This window comes from Phoxinus phoxinus, assembly GCF_949152265.1.
Source record: "Phoxinus phoxinus genome assembly, chromosome: 10".
NCBI lineage: Eukaryota > Metazoa > Chordata > Actinopteri > Cypriniformes > Leuciscidae > Phoxinus > Phoxinus phoxinus.
Window position 1 is genome coordinate 11,041,794 of NC_136885.1, and position 16,603 is coordinate 11,058,396.

General features: G+C 36.5%; 1 protein-coding gene across 2 annotated transcripts in view; it reads left to right on the forward strand.

Annotated features, from left to right (window-relative positions):
* Positions 1-16,603, forward strand: part of triob (trio Rho guanine nucleotide exchange factor b) — a 153,017-nt gene that overhangs the window by 13,527 nt on the left and 122,887 nt on the right. For both annotated transcript variants that reach the window (XM_079626370.1, XM_079626371.1), the window contains exon 2: positions 1,606-1,656. In XM_079626370.1, the coding sequence (XP_079482496.1) occupies positions 1,606-1,656 (51 nt within the window). The remainder of the gene's footprint in view (positions 1-1,605; positions 1,657-16,603) is intronic.

A 16,603-nucleotide genomic window follows, 5' to 3' on the forward strand; every position in this document is an offset into this window, starting at 1 on the left:
GTGTGCAGGCCAGGGTGTGGTGTTCGGATCCCAGGACTGCGTTCTAGTTTGGTTTCGGTTTTGTGTCGGGGTTTGGACATTCATGCTCCGTTTGTTTGTCTTCTGTTGTGAGCGCAAGGGATGAGCAAAGTCTTGTTGTGTGAGCGTGCGGTTTCGTATTTGCTCGGGCCGCTCTTCTTTGCGTGTGTTGTTTTGTTCTGTGTTGCACACGCTTCATGTTTACATCAGCCGAGTCCTTTCTCGTTGTCCTGTGTTGTGTTTTTATGTTAGGCATTTGTGAACATGCGGCTTATGAGTGTTCTCATTACCTGGATGTTCATGTCTGTGATCGTGTTCGCTGGCCATGTGCTCTTGTTAACCCCTTATTGCCACAGCCATTACATATTTAAAACAGTAATATACTATACTAAATCTAAACTAATCTTGACAAACTATATATAATTTGAAAGCTTACAATCTCTAGTTTACATATTTGGTTACAGAGGAGCCGTAATTTATCAATTTGCAACAAGAATATTTTCATACTCCTAAGGCATGTTCAGACCTTTATTTTGAAATAGTGATGAACATGAAAAATCATGAAAGAATGGTAAAACCTCAGTTTGTTTTCATGCCAAGAGTTCAAAAGATAGCATCCATTCAATTCTTTTAGAAAAAAAGGTCTGAAAATGTTTTAAATATAAAGAAAAAAATAATGGATTCACCATCTGTGATGTGGCAGCGAGCTATAATGCACATACGTGTTCTTTTTGTGTTTCTTAGAGGTTGAATTCATTTTAAAATCTGCCAAACTTTTGCCAAACCATCCTATACTTCTGAATAGGATGCCTACTTCATAAATTGTATGAAAATTGTAAAAATAATGGTTCAGATCACTCAAACAACATATGGAAATAGAGGTGCCCTTATATGGGCAGTTATGTCAACTAGTGAAAAAGTTTGGTACTGCGCCCAAACAAAATCTTACTGAAAGCTTATTTTTTGAGATACACAAATTGTTCAGATTTTTGGCTTTGATTTTTTTGCATTTTTAGTCCTCCAGGTTTTGAAAATATATATTTGATATAAAATATCAATGTACATTGTACATTTTCATAAACTCAAACTTCAATAACTTTTTTTCTGTTGAACTTTCTTAATTTATTTCACTTCTACAAAAATCTGACAAATATCTTCTTTAAAACAAGACTTATCTTACATCTATAATCCAAAGCATTCTTGAATTACAACCATTTAAATTCAGAATGTGCATTTTCATGTCTATTTAAAAAAAGGGGGGTGTTAAGGGGTTAATAATTAATAAAAAGTCAAAAATCTGCGTCCTTGAGTCCTCGACTAATCCCTCAAACCTGACATGCTGCAGAACAAAAAATGACTTCATACTTAAGATAGTGTCAGTCCGATTATTCAAATCAAAATAGATTTAAAGCAAATTTTTAATATTACATTAGGATTTCTTCTGATCATTCCTCTTCCTCTGTCACACTTATGCAATGTGTGTTCTTCAATTCTGTGCTAGTACTGTATGTTTCATGATTTAAAAAAACGATTTAGGGTGCACTTTATCTAACCTCTTTCTTTCACTGTTTGTCTCTCTATTTTCAGAATGCTCTCTTCCAAAATGTGAACCCAAGCTTGAGTTACCCAGTCACACAGGTAAAACACTGTTATTGCTGGAATTGATTTTGTTGGTCATATATATTGCTATATTGCTAAGGCCTGGTTTTACAGACATGGCTTTGATTAAGCCAGGATTACACCTTAGTTTAATTTGGACATTTAACCCTCAGGGGTCTGAGGTGTTTTCTGGGTCCTGGAGGTGTTCTGACATGCTCTAACATTTGTGCTTATTTCTGTTACTTGTGACATTTTCATGACTAAAGTATTATTACACTGCATTCAGCACAAACTCTGCTACAATAATATGTCAGCAGCATGTATGTAAAAGTTTGTAGTTTTGAGATAATAACATTTATGCGTGGTTTGTGAAAATGACCAAAAAAAAAGTCACTGAAATAATGTCATGAAAGACAAACTAATTATTTCGTCGCAAGGCTTTTGAAAATTGTATCACGTAGCCTAGAATATTTGCTCCAAAACTATGTGAAAATCATCCTGAATACTCATTCAGATAAGACAATATATTGATTTAAAATTTGTATGACATGTTTTGTGTAAGAAAGCTTTATGCGAGGAGGCGTTAACCACCATGAATATTGAGTGTTTCACACCTGAGAGAGACAAAGAGCCTCCCATAATGGCCCTATTAGGAGCTCTCAGGCACTATCATTACATTACCTTGCACAAAGAATGAGGAGATTTAAAAAAGAATGGCTTTTTGATTGTTTGAATTTACTTACAACACAACATCATCCAAAGATACACAACAAATGGCAAAAAGCACATTATTTAACACACTGAACTAAAGACAGAGACTTAACCAGTCACACACCTTTCCTTTCCTGAAACATAGTGCATACCTGTCATTTCCAAGGTGTTTGATTTTTCACTTTACCTCCTCATGCTCATGTTGAAGTCAGCAGGACGGGTAGCTACCTAAAAAATATATATATATATAAAAAAGCTGTGAGCATGCTGATATCAAGAAGAAACCAGGGCTGCATGATTGTGGGAATACATTTTAGATTTCTGGTGAAAATTCCTTTTTAAAATTTACAAAATACACACACACACACACATATATATATATACACATATATATATATATTTGTTGTGCCTTGTAGGCATATACCTGCACTGCAAAAAATGATTTTCTTACTTAGTATTTTTGTTTTGTTTCCAGTCCAAATATCTAAAAATTATTAAATCAAGAAGCATTTACTAGAGAAGTAAAATGACATAAGAAATTCTATTTTGTTTTAAGATAAAAATAAAGTAATTTAAGTAATTTTTGCTTAAAACGAGCAAAATTATCTGCCAATGGGGTAAGCAAAAAAATCTGAATTCGAATAGAAAACGAGAAAAAAAATCTTAATTCAAATGGAAACCAAGATTTTTTTGCTTACCCCATTGGCAGATAATTTTGCTCGTTTTAAGCAAAAATTACTTAAATTACTTTCTTTTTATCTTAAAACAAAATAGAATTTCTTATGTCATTTTACTTCTCTAGTAAACACTTCTTGGTTTAAGAATTTTTAGATATTTGGACTGGAAACAAAACAAAAATACTAACTAAGAAAGTATTTTTTGCAGCAGGGCTGAATCAAATAATAAGAACAGTAGGCCTATAGCAGGCATAGTTAAAAAGGAACACTTCAGTAACACTACACTAGAGAAAAACATATTGATTATGATATGTTACTTCAAATGTTTACATCGATATGACGTTATGAAATGAGATTGGAGTAAAATCATGGTTTGCTTTTCAAACGCACGTCGCGCGACTGCGTTTTCAAACTCTCACAGCGCGTGCAGGGGACATTCACTGAAGCATCGAGCAACAGTTCAATGGCAATATGAAGTTTATGCAACAATAACACTAACTAATATAATTCAGGATTATTTCTTACCTTAAAATCGTTCTTGTCTTCAAATCGCGATCTTCTTCTTCAGATGTAAACCCAATAATCTCACAGCATGTCTTCCAAACTCGACGACTGCAGAGGACTGATAAAGTTTGGCGCTTTGTTGTTGAGGTAATGGGGGCGTTCGCGCGACACATGGACGATTTGCATCTCTATATGTTTTGCGCGTGTGGGTGTGGTCACATTAAAACTAATGAGGAAGGGTTAGAGAAACTGAATATCTTGTTGGTTTTATACAAATTACTTAAACAGAGAATATTTGTTTTCGTTTTGAATCAGATAATTTAAAACTACACACTTAAATGATTATAAATATATAGAGCTCACAAATGTGTGACAAGTATTCGCTGAGTTTTTTTAATGTTTAGAGACGTGCTCAAGAAAAAAAAGTTCACGAGACGGAGAGGCAGAAAGCACACCCTGTTTAATTTCTTTATTTTACAAAAGCACAACGTTTTGTTTTGATTGTAAGTGGACACATACAAAAGTAGACATCTCACAGATTCTTTTTTCATTTTTATTAAGTCTGTATGACCACAAATGACAGAGTATTTTAAGTTTATTCAGCTGCTATGTGAAAAAAAACACGCAAATCACGCCGGCGTGATTGCCGACCCCAGGGGGTTTTAAGTAGCTTTTATAAACGTGCCCTAGAAAAAAGAAAGAAGCAAAACATAACTGGTGTGCATCTAGAGACAAAACATTGGCACTGACATATTTTTAGATAAGTTGCTTTCATTTAAAACAGCTCAAACATGTATTTTAGTCTGGGACTACCTTAAGCCTTGTCTGTGAAATAAGGGTATATATATGTTTAATATTAACCTTCAGTCTTTTTTTATGTTATTGTGCCATAAGGGTTATGGGTGCTTATATTGTGTTGGTTTGTGTCAGAGCTGTTTAATTTATTCAAGTTTAGCCTAATGTTTTTGAAGTGCTCAAATGGTTACGTTTTTGGTGATTTTGAATGTAAATAATGTGTCATTTATATGAGGTTGTTGCACATCACGTTGCAAATCAATGTTCACCTGCAAGAATATGAAATATCGACTTATATCTGTGAGGTTAATTCGGTTAAGAGTTGATTCGGTAAGTTTTCAACATTGAGCTGATTCCACATTTGTCTTTTGGCTGGTTTGATCTATTGATTTATAACCAAATTGCAGCTGAAGATGATATCATTGAACTAGATTATTTGACTATACTGAAACTCACGTTTATGTATTACGTCTGCATAGATTGAACACTTTCTAGGAAATCAAATCTTTATATTAGGAAATATATTTGAAAAAATCAGGCAGTCAGGAGGTTCTATGACACATTTGGGAAGTAACTATACTTGACCCAGTTATGTCTAATATTAGTTGAACATTTGCTCTTCCCAAGATAATATCTTCCACAGCCAGTCGACACAGTTAATATTTGGTTCTCTGCCTTTCTTGTGCTCTGGTGCCTTATTCAATATTTTTTTGTTTTTCTAGCATGGCATTATTTGCTTGCCATGTTGTGGGTCACTTCTGAATGTAACACAAAACAAAAACTTCTAATATTTTAAGAATGAATTGCTGAGGTTTGTGTAGAATTCGCCATGCTGGTTATACGAGTGATGCTGTCTATTTCATTGATGCTCAAGGTGCTTGGAACATTTTTGTGAGCGCCATGGCAATGATCTAAATCAGTTCAATAAGCGTGTCTAAAAATAACTGAGGGTGTAGGACATTTCTTTGTTTCTCACATTCATCCCCTACGGCACCTTTCATATGGGACCCCAGCTTGTTATTCATTTCAAGCTGTGTCTTTCATAATCAGCTCTCTAATGACTACTGAACCTCACAACTACAGTAATCCAAATCCAAATCAATGTAGCCAAGTCTTCAAGAAGTTTGAATGTTTCTTCTATAAACACAAACTCATACCAAACAACGAGGAATCATTTTTAAATATAAAACCTAGCAAATAAAGTTTTAGGTTGTAGGAAAGTGAGCTCTGCCCTGTTCCCAGCAGTAGATTGCTCTTTCTCTAATTGGAGATTGAAGTGTATTAGACCCATGCCGAGATGTGCCGGAATCTGGTATGTTCTCAGATCCGGAGGGAGTCACTCGCACAATGGCCATCTCCAGGGGATGTCTTTATGCCCTCTGCCAAAGTCCTCGACATGCTCATCACCAGCAATCAGTCCCACCAAAGCTGCTGGCCAGCAGAGGAAACTTGAAGGCTCCAAAGATTCTTTTAGTACCCAAAACCCTTAAAACACCTCTTTCATATAGATGGACACACACACACACATACACATCCAAACATTCTGGCAAGCTTCTGTCCTAACCAGCTTTCAAGCAGGTTTAAGTCTTATACAATGATGTGTTTATGTTTTAAAATAACTTTGAAGTTCACTTCGTTTGACATATAAAGCACTTTGAAGGGAAAGGAAGTTAGCACAAAATACTTGGTTTTCCGAGGTTAGAACATTTCTGAATGGTTGAATGTGCCAAAAGCAAGGTACTTGCTGTTTATGTAAGGGTAAAAGGTCAAAGGTGCAGGTTTTGTTGTTAACTGTTAGCTAGATGTGCAGTGAAGAGCAGTAAAGTGTAAAGAACAAGAACCGACCAGCACACTTGGCCACACCGGCTAGATATTCTTCTCAACAGCATTTATAAATAGCTGACCCAGTCCAAGTGGACTATTTTCCAGGTTGCCTCTGAAATAGGACTTGCGGTATAACCAATAGGTAGCATATTTTTCAGATGCTGTTTAATAGAACAATTGTTGGACCACAAAGCTTTCAGTTTATTTTTATTTTTAAAGCCAAACTCTTTTCCGACCATGACTAATTACAAATTAGGATCTGTCAGATTTGGAAAGAGTCAGAGAAGGAATGAATTAACAGTGTATGAAACCGATAAGATCATGGGAATTTACCAGAGTCTGAAGCAGAAAATAACAATGGTTCCTTCAGTTCATTCTTTTTCCCTGGATGGTTCAGGTGAGGAGAGTCCATCCATGGTACTTTCACATTTAATCAGTGAATGGGTCGAATTTCGAAGGTAATAGGGTCAGCCATCAAACACTGAACTGCTAGATCAAAGCAGCAACAGTATGAACACAAACAGGTCTGAGACCACATTCCTACTTAAAGGGATACTTCACCTCTGGAAAGATGAATGTGTATTTAAAATGGGTCATTTATGTAGTTGAAATGTGAAATTATTTTTGAATTTGGAGCCTTCTAGACTGAGAAAAGCCAGCAAATGTATTTGTGGCTCATGTGGATGAAAGACAACAACTCCCAGAATGCACTTGCTTTGCTGCCCTACGAGGCCACTCCCAAGCCACGCCTACCGGTAAGAGAGCAGTTAAACAACAAGGCTAGGCTACTAGTGAGTCTCCGTGACAAGTCTGCCCAGGATTTCGAGATCGCCAAAAATGTCCGGGATTCGGCTTTTGCGTTCTACAGTCGCCATTCATTATCTTTACTGTGGCGAGCAGGACGAGACTGAGGGCCGCGGGAGAACGACAAGAGGCCAGTGGCGTGATTACTGATGAGCGGCACCTGTGAGACGCACCGGTCTCGTATCTCTCACTGAGGAGCGGGAATTTTCTTAGCCATGTTAAAACGCACATTAACCCATCACTTGTTTAGCGTTCATGTAAACACTATATTCAGATTCACCAATCAGAATGAATTCAGTTAGATTGAAACAAAAGGTGTGCATGTAAACAATGAATGGCGACTGCAGAAAGCAAAAGCCGAATACCGCACATTTTGGACGCTCTCGGCGGCCGGACATGGTGACCCCTACTACTCAGCTTTCTCCACAGAATACGAACCTGTTAGCTTAGCTTCCAAATAAAAGATGGCTGACGCTATTTGTACATTCTGTGAGTCAGATCCCATCCTCTATGGGCGGGTTGAAAACATGTGGATCTAGCGCCTTCTACTGGCTGTAGTTTTTAGCCTCTGGCCAAAAAAGCCTCAGATGACGCAAAATTTTTGCATCATCGGAGGATTTTTTACAGACAAAAAATATATAAATCTCTTGTCTCAGGGGGATATGAGGGAGGGAAGCACGGTAATTTGAAAATACTACAGGTTTTCTACTGATACAAAGCTTAATGCTAAATCCTGAAGTATCCCTTTAAGTAGACCCTCTTTAAGGAACAAGGACAGTGTGAACGTAAAGAGACTGGGTACTTTTTCACTTGGTTCACTTCTTGGACCACTTAGTTTGGTTCTTACAGAGGACTCAAGTGAGAAAACTCCTTTACAGTTTTTTACGATCGCTATGACAGTTTTTTCAATACATTTAACAAGTTTCCTAAACTCTTAACGCACCAACACACCTAAAACACATAATTGGCAAAACGGTTAATTTCATGCACAAAATCACACATTGTAAACTAAACTCCAAAACTAATTTTCAAAATACAATAATACACTAACACAATACACTATATCTAACAAAACACTGCAAACATGTTTCAAAATCAAATAATTATTCAAAACACTAACACATGTTCTCTTCCAACAGGAACATTTAGTCAATCATAACACAATGACAAAAAGAACAGTAACATCCGCTGAATTTACAGAAACTGCATTATGTTATGTGTCAGGTCTGCCCTTATACAATAGACAGTTTATTGTATTGATCATAGATTGTGTTTTGCACTGTAGTTTCTTTTGAAGCCTATCTACATTTTTTGTTTTGTTGGGTTTAGTAAATACATGCATTTTGTTGCAGAAATTCAATACAAAAAATGCATGACCATCTCAGAGTAGCTTTCTGTACAGTTTATGAAAAACAGAATTCCTGCAGTAAAGACTTTATTTGCAAAAGGACATTACTGTAACATATACCTCTCCCTTGTCCTGGTCCTTGCCCAACTCCTCTCCCTTGTCCTGGTCCTCGTCTTCCTCTCCCTCGTGTAGGCTTCTTTCTTTCTTTCTTTCTTTCTTTCTTTCTTTCTTTTTTTCTTTCTTTCTTTCTTTCTTTCTTTCTTTCTTTCTTTCTTTCTTTCTTTCTTTCTTTCTTTCTTTTTTTCTTTCTCTCTTTGTGTTGCTCCATATTGTTCCTTTTCCACACAAGATCAGCCTAGAGTCCTCTTTTAGAACATTTGATCATGCGATTGAAAGAACCTCAATACCCGAGTGTGCTTCTGGATGGGAATCAGCTGTAATTTATATATGTGCAAAACTTCAATAAGCTGTTTCTCAGTAGCAATGGAATACAATACAGGGCATATATTTGTGTTTCAATTCACAATATGCACAGCTGTTCACTTTGACTTTAGCCTATAAGTTATGTTTAGAACATGATGTTATCTGTTCTGACATACAGTGTGAAAGCATTTGTAAATTTGACTGTAAAATTACATTGTTTTGGTCTTGGTTGAGCTTGAGTGTAAAAGAAGTTCAAGCATTTTAAATTTGTGTTGACTGTATGCATTTTGTGTCAAAGCAACAATAAATGTGTTAATTGTATAGCCTACAAAGACGGATGTTGTGCTAACCGTGTTAAGAGTTTAGGAAACTTGTTAAATGTATTGAAAAAACTGTCATAGCGATTGTAAAAAACTGTAATCGGTACTCAACTCTATTGTAGAGTGTTTAGAGAAAGGAAAATAGATGAGGTGGTGTGTGATGTATTTTTACATCACACACCTCATCTATAAATAGATTTCAACTTCCTTGTCAAAATGAGAGGGTTCACAGTGTCAACATATGCATAAAATTTTACATGTATGTTTTTTTGTCAGTTCTTTGCAATTATCAATAGAGGTGACAAAACAAAACATATTAAACCTCAAGGTTCAATAAAAAAGCTGTGATGATGCTTTGCATTACATTGATTTTACTATGGTTAAGGGTGCTAAGTAATAATGTTTCATAAGCCTTATTGTAAAATATTCACAGCTGTAGATTTGCAATTTAATAAAATAAATATATGTGCTACCGACTCCAGAGTGGTATCATCCATTCCACAAGTGTGCAGCCCATAATCCAGTGCATCACCGAACCGCAAGCTGTCTGCATGCAAAGTGCCAAGTTTCAGTCTGAAATGAGCAGCATTTGCCAGTAACCCGTCAATATAAAAGCTCAATAGTTTAATGGTTGAAAATACATTTAAATCAATAAGTAAATATTAGTACGATCGTTAATCTAGTAAATGATTTAATCCACTGAATACTGCTATGGTAATATAAAAACAACAACATTCTGTTTCTTTTGAGCCTATAATTTCTAGTCAAATTAAAATGATATAGTTGTATCACTTTTGATGGTATTTTGACGTCCAGTCAACCAATAACAGTAGAGCGACAGCACTAGCAATGCCCACAAGCGACTTCACAGTACAGAGACTAGTGACATACAGCGACAAAATCGCTGGCGGTGTGAATGGGGCTTTAGATTGCCAGGAATAACCCTATGCTGACTTCATGCTTTACACCATCAAAGATTTCAATCATATATCTATATATTCTCTATCTCCTGTTTTCCAGAATCTTCCTTAAGGCAGATAGAAAATGCTGAGATATTTATTGAAAGGGCTACTGGACAGTTTATGCATGATATAGCATTATGTAAATGACCCTGCCTGCTGTTTACATATCACCCTGCAGTTAGCGCAGTGTGGGCTAATTCTAGCTTGTTTACTCAACGTAAACAGGCAATATAATTGTCCTCCAAGGAGTTTTCTTGCAATTGTGCTTAGAATGGAATATCAAGTCTGCTTATCTTATAAGTTCAGTGTATTGAGATGTTTTATTGGCATTTTTGCAGTGTATTCTAGTTTTGTGGTGAGAATTGCCTTCTGTATGGCATTGCTAATGTGATATAGCCTAGATGAATTTCCAGTTAATTGATGCAAAAGGGTGATAGATTACCTTCTCAAGTGGTGGGGCCAAATTATATAAGCATATTCATGTCAATGTAATAACTATTAATAATAGCATTATTTATGTATTTATATGTTTATTAGCTGTTTAGCAGTAACATTTCAATACCTACATGATCTAATTGAATGTGATATAATTGCAAAACAACAATTTGTTCAGCATCTGGAACAATATTAAATACCGACCTTAATTATAAATTACATATAATTATAATTTTGAGCATGAATATATGAGATTTCTTTAAATATGTATGGGGGGTTTCCCCCAGTTTTCTTCCCAGAATGAATGGAATAAATGAATGAATTATTAATTAATTAATTCATTCATTATCTTCAAATGAAGCATTCACACAAGACCTAAAAGCACATGACACTACTGCCTTTTCCTCAAAAGCATCCATGCAAGTCAGCTGGGTCCATGTCTCTAGTGCTCAGATCACAACCATCTGATCAGCCCTGCCCCCAACCACCTCACCAACCAATCAGATCCCACTGGGAATAGCTCTCGCCCAATGGTAAACCATGAGATCATAATGGGTTCAGTCACAGAGCTGCGTGCAGGGCCCCTTGTATTGACTGTTGGAGATGAGAAGGGAAGATGGCAGTGAAAGGGAAGGGAGCAGAGAAATTATAGCCCTGGTTTCTTTCATCAAGCCTGGCCTTACTACAGCTGAGTGTGTTTATGGCTGAAGATTTTTGCTGGATGCTTCGGATAAGGAATAATGGCCTTGCAGATCCTCTCTGCAGGGATTTGTAAGTGATGTTTCTGTGATACCTGCTGTGACTGTGCAGTTTGTTGTGTTACTGCGTAATACAGCGTCATACCTAGGGATTGGATTTGGATTTGTGCCACTCATATGCTATTGATTAGCTAATACAGTTCAAGATTACCCATGATGATGTCCTATTTCTAAATAGAATGCATTCTCACAGTCTATTTGAATGTCAATGATGGGATTGGATTTGGAATTTCTTTTGTGTAAAATACTGGCTTTGTTGTGCTTTAAAATAATGTTTTGTTCATGCTCTTAGTTTTATTCTTCATCTCACACTAGCAGTTCTTACATCTGCCAGATTATTCTATATGCTCAGTCTGAGTAACTAGTGAGCATGGACTGGTCTTCGGTTCCCTGAGCTATAAGTGTCCTTGCTGGGTTCTATGTTTTCATTGGCTCAGGCCTCAGATGCCTGTACAGTGTGCAGCGGTGTGGTTAAGAGGCCGTTAGAGTAATTTGCCTATATGATTTCCTCTTCTCTATGCCATGTGTTTTCAGTTAAGCAATAAAATGTCAAGCTATTGTTTCTTTACAGAATGAAACATAGGGTGATTGCAGGTTCTTAAAGGTTTGACAAGCTCTGTTTTCTCCTCTGTGTTAAGATACTTCTTATTGAACCAGGAAGTTGGAGTGGGAGTAGGAGGCTGTACTACTCGTATTCAATAATGACGTCAAAATATATGCCAACCAGGCAGGCTATTTCATCTTGGGTAACCTCTGGAATGCAATGCAGATTTTTTTTTTTATGCAAGTTGTTAAGATGTTGCTACATAAGGAATACACTGGTTGTTTGATTCTTCAAGAACATAAATTAAAGGTAGGGTAGGCAATTTCGAATGCTAGCAATAGCAAGCTAGCTTTGAAAGCATGAGATCCCACCCTCTCTTCAGAGCGTCTCCAAAGCTGGTATCATTGCTTTTGGACCGAAGAAATAACATAAAAAAATTGCCTACCCTACCTTTAGATATTTGTGGAAGTTGTTGTAGTCCTTATGTAGCAACTTACAGACAGACAGACAGACAGACTGACAGATAAGATGGATGTATGAATGGATGGATGTTATAAACTCTGCAACTTCTTTAAAAAACAGTAACGGAGCCTATACATTTTTTTCCCCCTTGTAGTTTAGACAGAATGCTTTTTTATTTTAATTTTTTTTTATAAATAAAACCTTTTCTTGGCATCTGTTCATCAAGGTGCTTCTTTGGAGACACTCCAACTCCCTTTCAACAGCACCGAAGTCTTGGCAAATCTTGAGATACCCTAGAGAGCAAATCGGTTCAAAACACAGCACATCCATCTGCACAGACTGTCGCATGTTATATGTGTGAAAATGCAATGATACATCTTATTAAAAGAAAGAAATTCGGTTGATATACAATTATATTTCAGATATTGTATATACAGTTAAAGAGTTAGTTCACCCAAAAATAATATTGCAGTCATTAATTACTCACCCTCATGTCGTTCCAAACCAATGGTCAAATAAGACCTTCGTTCATCTTCGGAACATAAATTAAGATATTTTTGATGAAATTTCTGACCCCTGAATGACAGCTGCCACCTCCAAGGCCCAGAAAGGTATAAAGACATTGTTAAAACAGTCCATGTGACTACAGTGGTTCAATCTTAATGTATTGAAGCGATGAGAATACGTTTTGTTGCTGTCTATGGAGGGGTCAGAAAGTTCACTAATTTCATCAATGTGCAGCATCCACCTGGATGATGCGACGGCAGCCATATTGCGCCAGAACGCCCACCACACACCAGCTTACTGGTAGAGGAGACAGAGTGATGAAGCCAATCAGTATATGGGGATGATTAGGAGGCCATGATAGACAGAGGCCAAGGGGCAAATTTGGCCAGGATGCCGTGGTTACACCCCTACTCTTTTTCGAAGGACATCCTGAGATTTTTAATGACCGCAGAGAGTCAGGACCTCGGTTTAACGTCTTATCCGAAGGAGGAGTCACTATTGTCATGTGGTTTCCATGAGTGAAAAAGGATTGAATGCTTCAGGAAACTGTGGGTCAATTTTGAATTCTCATCTCAGGAAATCCCACAACCTCACATGCTCTAAATATTTTATGACGTTGTCAATATTCATCCATCTTTTAAAGAAAATGGTACAAATCACTGAGAATAAATGCCAAACCAGACCTTCTCGGGTAACACTTTTGGAAACTCATTCTGTAAGATTATTGTACGTCCTCCATCTTCTTTCTCTTAACAAACAAAGAAAACCCATAGGTGCTTGTGTCTCTATGGTGTAATTACTGTTTGACAATATCACTTAGGAGACGATGGAGCTTAGAACAGGCCAATAAGAATAGGGTTGGATGTTTCTAAGATGCTCTCCTTTGATTGCGGTAGTATTGCAATAACCTTGGCTTGATTGCTTGAATCGTCACAAACTTTAAACAATATCATCACCTAGCTCTAATATGCTAAATGCATAGATATTAAGATATAAACATTAAAATCTTGGTTTTCTGTAAGGCTTATTTGAAACTATTTTGTGAACAGTGCTATACAAATACATTTGTTTTGACTTTTTGAAATTGTATTGATTTGAAATACCATTTTTCCTCCCCCATCCAAAATTCTGTTTTTTGGTTTAATCAAATTTTGTCATCTAAAATACATTTTATATGATGTTTTATTAACAAGGTTCGGGAGGAGCACGTTCAGATAATTAACACAGATATTTAACACAAGTGGAGAGCACTCAGAAATCAATGGTAAGCGGTATATATACACTCAGCAGTCTCACCTCATTCCATTGACAGTTTTGCAGCATCCCTCCACCACCCCTTCTCCACGCTTCTAGTCCTAAGCACTTACATAGGGGGGAGTACTCTGGGTTCGGGCCGAACTCCGAGCTCGGAGCACTCCCTCCGGACAGCACGCCAAATACGCATTAAACTTTACCCCTTCAAATTATATATAAGTGTGAACTCGTGAATGCTGCTATATTCAAATACATTCATAAAAGGTCATTTTATTTTTAATTATTACATTTGTAACCATCATAAATCAAGTATAAAACTGTTCATATCGCTGTACAACAACAAAGCATTGCCTTATTATTTTTTTAAATCAAATAACGTTTTTTTAATCTTAGTTTTTTTTTATTTTGTGGTTTCCTTTTTTCAGGACAACATAAATTATCACTGGAAAAAAAATGTCTTGTATCCATCTATTGTGAGTAGGGGAAGTAGCACAGCACACCTCAATGTAAGGAGAATCTTTATTCTGGCTAATAAAGTGGTAAAAGCGACCATCAATGAAAAAGAGCCGGCAATGGATTGGGGCTGAGTTCAACAATAAGTGCTTTTCCCAGTGTATCAAATACATTGGACCAAAAGGTTAACAATCGAGGGCATGGCCAGAACATGTGTACGTGATCTGCCAGAGCTTGTCTACACCCAATACAAGCATCATCCTTGTCTAAAAAAATAAAAATAAAATAAAGATATAACCATTGGTCAACCGAAATGAGAATAGAAAGGTCTTGTCCCCAAGTCTCCTTCAAACGCTTTGACGGATCTGGAATCAAAGTATTAATTAGGTTATAAATGACTGAGATAAGATGTTTATCACTGGGTTTAAGATTGAAAAAGTTGTCCAATGCGTATTCTGGGGGACGATTTGGGAAATTTCTGCACAAAATGTATGATCTGAAAAAATCTAAATACGTGACTTTTGTTAGACAGAGATAAGAAAGATGAAAACACCCCCTCTTCATACGGGTCCTTAAATGACAGTAAACCATTACATGCCCAAGTTCTGTATTCAGCTTCCAAACTAGATGGTGAAAAAGCCTGGTTATTTAAAGTAGGCATATGTATTGAAGCTTTGTAGTCCAAAATACTTTCTAAACTGAATCCATATTTGAAGTGTATTCGAAAAAAACTGGATTTGATGTGATTTTCTTTACTACCAAAAGAAAGCTGGGAAGTGATAACCAAATGAGTCTGAAAAGAAAAATGTCCCTAAATATTTAAAACCCACCGTGAATCATTTGAAGGGAATCTGGGAAAATGAAAGTTCCCTGGCAACAGGGTTTACAGAATATAGTTCGGGGAGGCTCAGGATTTTGGATAGAATTTTAAAGTCAATATTTAACAGGGAAATTGGTCGCGAACTTCCACATAATGGGTCCTTATCTTTTTTTAAGGATGAGGGAAATGGAAGCCTCAGTATGAGTTGATGGGAGATGGCCTACTTTAAAGGAATCATTGTATAATGTTGCTAATATAGAAGATAGGGAAGATTTAAAATCTCTAGAACTCTGTAATAAAGCAATCCGGGCCTGGTGATTTATTGGATTGCATGGAGCCAATTTCTTCCAATGTTTCTAATTCTGTAATGGGGCCACGCAGATTTTCAGTAAGATTTGCCTCAACTATTGGGTACTTCAGTGTATTCATGATATTAAAATTTTCCTGATTGTCAGAGGAGTTCCATGATGAAGTCGAAGGCAGTGTTAATACCTGCATGATCAGATATCCCCTGACAGATCTAATCTACATGGGATCCACCTGGAAGCACTGGAAAGCTTTCCGGCTTTATCACCATGCTCGAAGAAGTGTTGTCTACTCTGTAGAAGCTGTCAAGCAGTCAGATATCATTAGTCATGTAGGTGACTAAAGCTGGGTTCACACTGTAAATTCTTTTTTTGCCAAGATTTTGCCGTCTGAGACAAAATCTGATCCTATAGGCCAGTCTTTGATCACAAGTTTGACACATTCGCCGATAGCCGATAATGACCTTTTCTATCAAATTTTTACCTCAGATTAAATTCTGACTGAGTCAGAAGTTTTGAGGCACAGTGTGTGTCCTATCCTCTGACAAGGACCAAATCAAAAACCAATAGGAGCGCAGAACCTAATGACGCAATTAGTGAGACAACAAAAAAACAGCACTTGCTCCATACACACGTCTGTGTTTTTTTTTTTTCTCTAGTTTTCTTTTTTAAGCCATAATCAAATTAAATGCTAGATTGTTTTTGTCTGCTAGCCACCATTTAAATCCCACATGTAATGCAATTTTATTTTATTTTATTTTATTTTATTTTATTTTATTTTATTTTATTTTATTTTATTTTATTTTATTTTATTTTATTTTATTTTATTTTATTTTATTTTATTTTATTTTATTTTATTTACATGGACACCTAGCCCCACACATTACCCTCTACCCTCCTAACGGTTTTTACAACAACATGTTTTGATTATTCATGAGCTCTCCATGCAATATCTGGCAAGTCACAATAAAGCTTTCGATGTGAGTTACCGCTTCAATTACACCGTTGTTTTTTTGAAAGAATGATTTTTTTGCTCTTGGAACATAGTGTGTTTTGCAATTGCAACTCACCACCCAAGAG